At 66.7% G+C, this 4,816-nt stretch overlaps 1 protein-coding gene across 1 annotated transcript; it reads left to right on the top strand.

Annotated features, from left to right (window-relative positions):
* The first annotated feature begins 405 nt into the window (after positions 1-405).
* SPEF1 (sperm flagellar 1) lies at positions 406-3,895 on the top strand. Its single transcript, XM_062633771.1, has 7 exons — positions 406-547; positions 677-788; positions 2,211-2,346; positions 2,866-2,914; positions 3,064-3,115; positions 3,259-3,319; positions 3,755-3,895. Exons 1-7 carry the CDS (start codon positions 406-408, stop codon positions 3,854-3,856), a joined length of 654 nt encoding a protein of 217 aa, XP_062489755.1. The 3' UTR covers positions 3,857-3,895.
* The last annotated feature ends 921 nt before the right edge of the window (positions 3,896-4,816 follow it).

Below are 4,816 nucleotides of genomic sequence, written 5' to 3'. Positions count from 1 at the left end.
CCATTGCTCAGCATCCCCCCCATTGCTGAGGACACCCCCCCCAGTTGCTCAATCCCCCCCCCCATGGCTCAGCATCCCCCCCATTGCTCAGGACCTCCCCATCCCCATTGCTCAGCATCCCCCCCATTGCTCTAACCCCCATAGACCCCCATTGCTCAGCATCCCCCATTGCTCAGGACCCACAGGAGCCCCCCAGTTGCTCAACCCTCCGCAATTGCTCAATCCCCCCCCATTGCTCAGCATCCCCCCCATTGCTCAATCCCCCCCCACTGCTCAGCATCCCCCCCAATCCTGAGGACCCCCCCCCATTGCTCAATCCCCCCCCATTGCTCAATCCCCCCCCATCCCTCACCCCCCCCCTTCCCCCGGAGCCGCCGTTGCCAGGCGACGCCCTGCGCTCCCGGCATGCCCCGCGCGGCGGTTGCCATGGCAGCGGGCCGCGGCGGCCATGATGGCGGCGATGGGCCCGCAGCGCTCTACGCGTGGTTGGACTCGGTGCCGCTGTCCCGGCCCCGCAGGAACCTGGCCCGGGACTTCAGCGACGGCGGTGCGGGAAGGGGGGGGGGGAACGGGGGTGCGGGAGGGCGGGGGAAGGGGTGCGGGAGGGCGGGGGAAGGGGTGCGGGAGGGCCGCAGCCCCGAGGGGCCCGCGCTGAGCGCCGCCCGTGGCCCCGCAGTGATGGCGGCCGAGGTGGTGAAGTTCTTCCTGCCCGCCCTGGTGCAGCTGCACGGCTACGTCCCCGCCTGCGCCACCGCGCAGAAGCTCAGCAACTGGGCACAGCTCAACCGGTACCGCGGGCCCGGGCCCTGACCCTGACCCTGCCCCACGGCACCCACCTGACCCACAGTGACCCTGATCCACAGCACCCACCTGACCCACAGCACCCACCTGACCCACAGTGACCCTGACCCACAGCACCACCTGACCCATGGCACCACCTGACCCACAGTGACCCTGCCCCACGGCACCCACCTGACCCACAGTGACCCTGATCCACAGCACCCACCTGACCCACGGCACCCACCTGACCCATGGCACCACCTGACCCACAGTGACCCTGCCCCACGGCACCCACCTGACCCACAGTGCCCCTGCCCCACGGCACCACCTGACCCACGGCACTCACCTGACCCACGGCACTCACCTGACCCACGGCACCACCTGACCCACAGCACCTTCCCTGCCCCACAGTGACCCTGCCCCACGGCACCACCTGACCCACAGTGACCTTGCCCCACGGCACCTCCCCTGCCCCACAGTGACCCTGACCCACGGCACCACCTGACCTATGGCACCCACCTGACCCACAGTGACCCTGACCCACAGTGACCCTGACCCACAGCACCCACCTGACCCACAGTGCCCCTGCCTCACAGTGACCCTGACCCATGGCACCACATGCCCCACAGTGACCCTGATCCACAGCACCACCTGACCCACGGCATCTCCCCTGCCCCACAATAACCCTGACCCACAGCACCCACCTGGCCCACAGCACCCACCTGACCCACAGTGACCCTGACCCACAGTGTCCCTGACCCACAGTGCCCCAGCCCCACTGCACCTCCCCTGCCCCACAGTGCCCCTTCCCCACAGTGCCCCTACCCCACAGTGCCCCTGCCCCATTGCACCTCCCCTGCCCCACAATGCCCCTGCCCCACCGCGCCCTCCCTGTCCCACATTGACCCCTGCTCCACAGCATCCCCCTGCCCCACAGCACCTCCCCTGCTCCACAGCATCCCCCTGTCCCACAGCACTCCCCTGCCCCCCAGTGTCCCTCTGTGCTCCACTGTGTCCCTGCCCCACAGCACCCCTGTGCCCCACAGCACCTCCCCTGCTCCACAGCATCCCCCTGTCCCACAGCACTCCCCTGCCCCCCAGTGTCCCTCTGTGCTCCACTGTGTCCCTGCCCCACAGCACCCCTGTGCCCCACAGCACCTCCCCTGCTCCACAGCATCCCCCTGTCCCACAGCACCCCCCTGCCCCCCAGTGTCCCTCTGTGCTCCACTGTGTCCCTGCCCCACAGCAGGACAGAATTTCCTCCTTAGGTCCGATCTAAACTTGCCCTGTTCCAGTTTGATCCCGTTACCCCTTGTCCCTAATGAAGAGCCCCTCCCCAGCCTCCCTACAGCCCCCCTGCAGTTGGGACCCTCTGCAGAGCCCTATGGGGCAGGGCCTGCTCATTCTCTCCCCCCCCCGCCCCACGGCAGGAAGGTGCTGAGCAAGCTCAAGTGCTGCCTGCCGCAGGATGTGATCCGGCAGCTGGTGCAGGGCCGGCCGGGCGCGGCGGAGCAGGTCCTGCTGCTGCTGCGGAGCAGGATCCAGGAGAGGCTGCGGCAGAGCCAGGTGGGTTCGGGCTGGAAGGGGCCTTAAACCCCCTCCAGCGCCAGCCCTGCCATGGGGACCCCTTCCACTGGAGCAGCTTGCTCCAAGCCCTGTGTCCAACCTGCCCTTGAGCACTGCCAGGGATGGGGCAGCCACAGCTTCGACCCCTTCCCGTGTCCCACCGCCCTCATAGGGGAGAACTTCCTTGTATCCCACCCAGCTCTTCCCTCTTCCACTTGGAAGCCCAAACTCCTCATCCCATCCCTGCCTCCCTTGTCCCAAGCCCCTCTCCAGGTTCCCTGCAGCCCCTTCAGGCCCTGGAGCTGCTCTGAGGTTTCCTCATGGATTGAGGCAGACCCAGCCCAGCCCGGCCCTGGGGCTCTGAGCTCCTGCCCTGGCTGCACCCCCTTCATCCCGGTGCTCTGGGTCCCTGTCCCCCATTCCCTGCTGCTCCCTGCCCACTGTGCCCGCGGCCCTCCATGGGGTGACCCCCAGCTCGTGTCCGGGTCTGACGGGTGTTTTCCTGCCCTCTCCATGCAGGATCCGGGTGTCCCGGCAGCGCGGGCAGGGCTCAGCTACATGGAGACAGGTACAGGCAGGGGCGGGATCAGGGAGCATCCCCGTATCCCTTCGGGGCACGCACCCCAACAGCGACCCTGGGGGGGGCAGGAGGGGCTGCTGGAAGGGGGTGTTCCCAGGGAGGGGGGCAGATCCTGCTCTAACTCCTCTGTGATCCAGGGGGCTCCAAGGCAGGAGGAGGCAGCACCCAGGAGTCTCCCAAGGCTGCCGGGTAAGGGCAGGGATGCTCCATAGGGATGCTGAGGGGTCCTTGTGCAGGGATGCGGCTCTGCGGGCTGTCAGCAGCAGGCATGGCCCGTGCAGTGATGCTCGGGGGGCTCAGTGGTTATCCCGGTGTTCCCATTCCCACTGCAGGGCTCAGGAGCAGCAGGCAGAGCAGGAGAAGGCGCTGCTCCTGGCGCAGGAAACCATCCAGGTGAGTGCCCCACTCCTTGCCACAGCTCCCCTTTGCCTCCGCACCCATCCCGGGGCTGCACCGGCTCTGGAGGCACCCGCGGGTGTGGGATGCGCGGATCCACGATTCCCAAACGATCCCAATGCTCGTCCTCTCTGCCCGGTGATGAGGGTGACGCGGAACGGGGGCAGCCCCTTTGCGCGCTGTGGCCCCTCAGGGCTGTGGCTCGGTGTTGCCTAAAACCGAGGTTTTTCCACTGGAAAACGTAGTTTAAGGCGTAAAATTCCCGGTGCTGGGAATCCCGGGCTGGGCTTTAAGGGATCAACTGCGTGTGGGCGCCGGGAGCTGCAATAGGGACCCCGAACGTGGCCCTGCCCGCCTCGGTCTCCCCCGGCAGAGGTGATGGTGCCCCATGGCGGAGCTGCGCGCCGCAATCCCTGCGGGAATGTCGCGCAGATCCTGCAGCTCAAGGTGCGCCGCTTGGAGCAGCTGCTGCGCCTCAAGGACGTGCGCATCCAGGACCTGAGCCGGCTGCTGCGGGAGGCCCAGCGGCGCTGAGCCCCGCGCTTCCCGGTGCTTCCCGGTGCTTCCCGGTGCTCCCAGTTCCAGCACAGCGACCCCCAGGACAAGATGCAGGAGTGGGAATGCGGTGCTCACCTCGGGGCATGGCTCTGATTTATCCCATCCCCTCCCATCCCCTCCCCTCCCATCCCATCCCATCCCATCCGCTCCCATCCCATCCCATCCCATCTCATCCCCTCCCCTCCCAATCCCATCCCATCCCCTCCCCTCCCCTCCCAATCCCGTCCCGTCCCCTCCCATCCCATCCCCTCCCCTCCCAATCCCATCCCATCCGCTCCCATCCCATCCCATCCCGTCCCCTCCCATCCCATCCCATCCCCTCCCACCCCATCCCTTCCCCTCCCCTCCCAATCCCCTCCCCTCCCCTCCCAATCCCCTCCCCTCCCCTCCCATCCCATCCCTTCCCCTCCCCTCCCACCCCATCCCATCCCATCCCATCCCATCCCCTCCCCTCCCAATCCCATCCCATCCTTCCCACGCCACGGATGCTGGGAATTAAATATCCCTGTTATTTGGTGAGGCTGTGAGGGGGTCCTGAGGGGTTATTCCCCGGTGGATGCGGTGTCGGAGTGGGATCTGCAGTGTTTGGAGGCTGGGGTTGGGTCCCATTCCCAAAGCTCTTGGGTTCTGTGATCCTTGTGGAGATCCATGCCTTGGAAAGGGTCTGCGTCGGGCAGCCCAGGACGGGAATGTCGCCAGGAATGGGAATGCCGCCGCTCCTCCCTGGTGACATTCCCATCGCTGGGGACATGGGGACACCCCTGCTGTGCCCAGGACACCTTTCAGGGTGAAACCCACTGGGGTTATCCCGTTCTTCCCACATGAGGATGTGCTGTATCCCATCCCGGGCTGAGCCGTGTGCAGGGTCACGCGTTGTCACGCGTTGTCACGCGTTGTCACGCGTTGTCACGTGTTGTCACGTGTTGTCACACGTTG

Source organism: Pezoporus occidentalis, unplaced genomic scaffold, assembly GCF_034315485.1.
Source record: "Pezoporus occidentalis ecotype Australia unplaced genomic scaffold, CSIRO_AGI_Poc_V1 ctg402, whole genome shotgun sequence".
Lineage (NCBI taxonomy): Eukaryota > Metazoa > Chordata > Aves > Psittaciformes > Psittacidae > Pezoporus > Pezoporus occidentalis.
Note: the sequence above shows the minus strand (reverse complement) of the source record. Positions and strands in the feature narration are given on the sequence as shown.

Coding starts and splice junctions, on each gene's coding strand:
- SPEF1 (XM_062633771.1), top strand. CDS start 406: ATGCCCCGCGCGGCGGTTGCCATGGCAGCGGGCCGCGGCGGCCATGAT. Junction 3,116..3,258: donor GAGTCTCCCAAGGCTGCCGG/GTAAGGGCAGGG, acceptor TTCCCACTGCAG/GGCTCAGGAGCAGCAGGCAG. Junction 3,320..3,754: donor TGGCGCAGGAAACCATCCAG/GTGAGTGCCCCA, acceptor AATGTCGCGCAG/ATCCTGCAGCTCAAGGTGCG.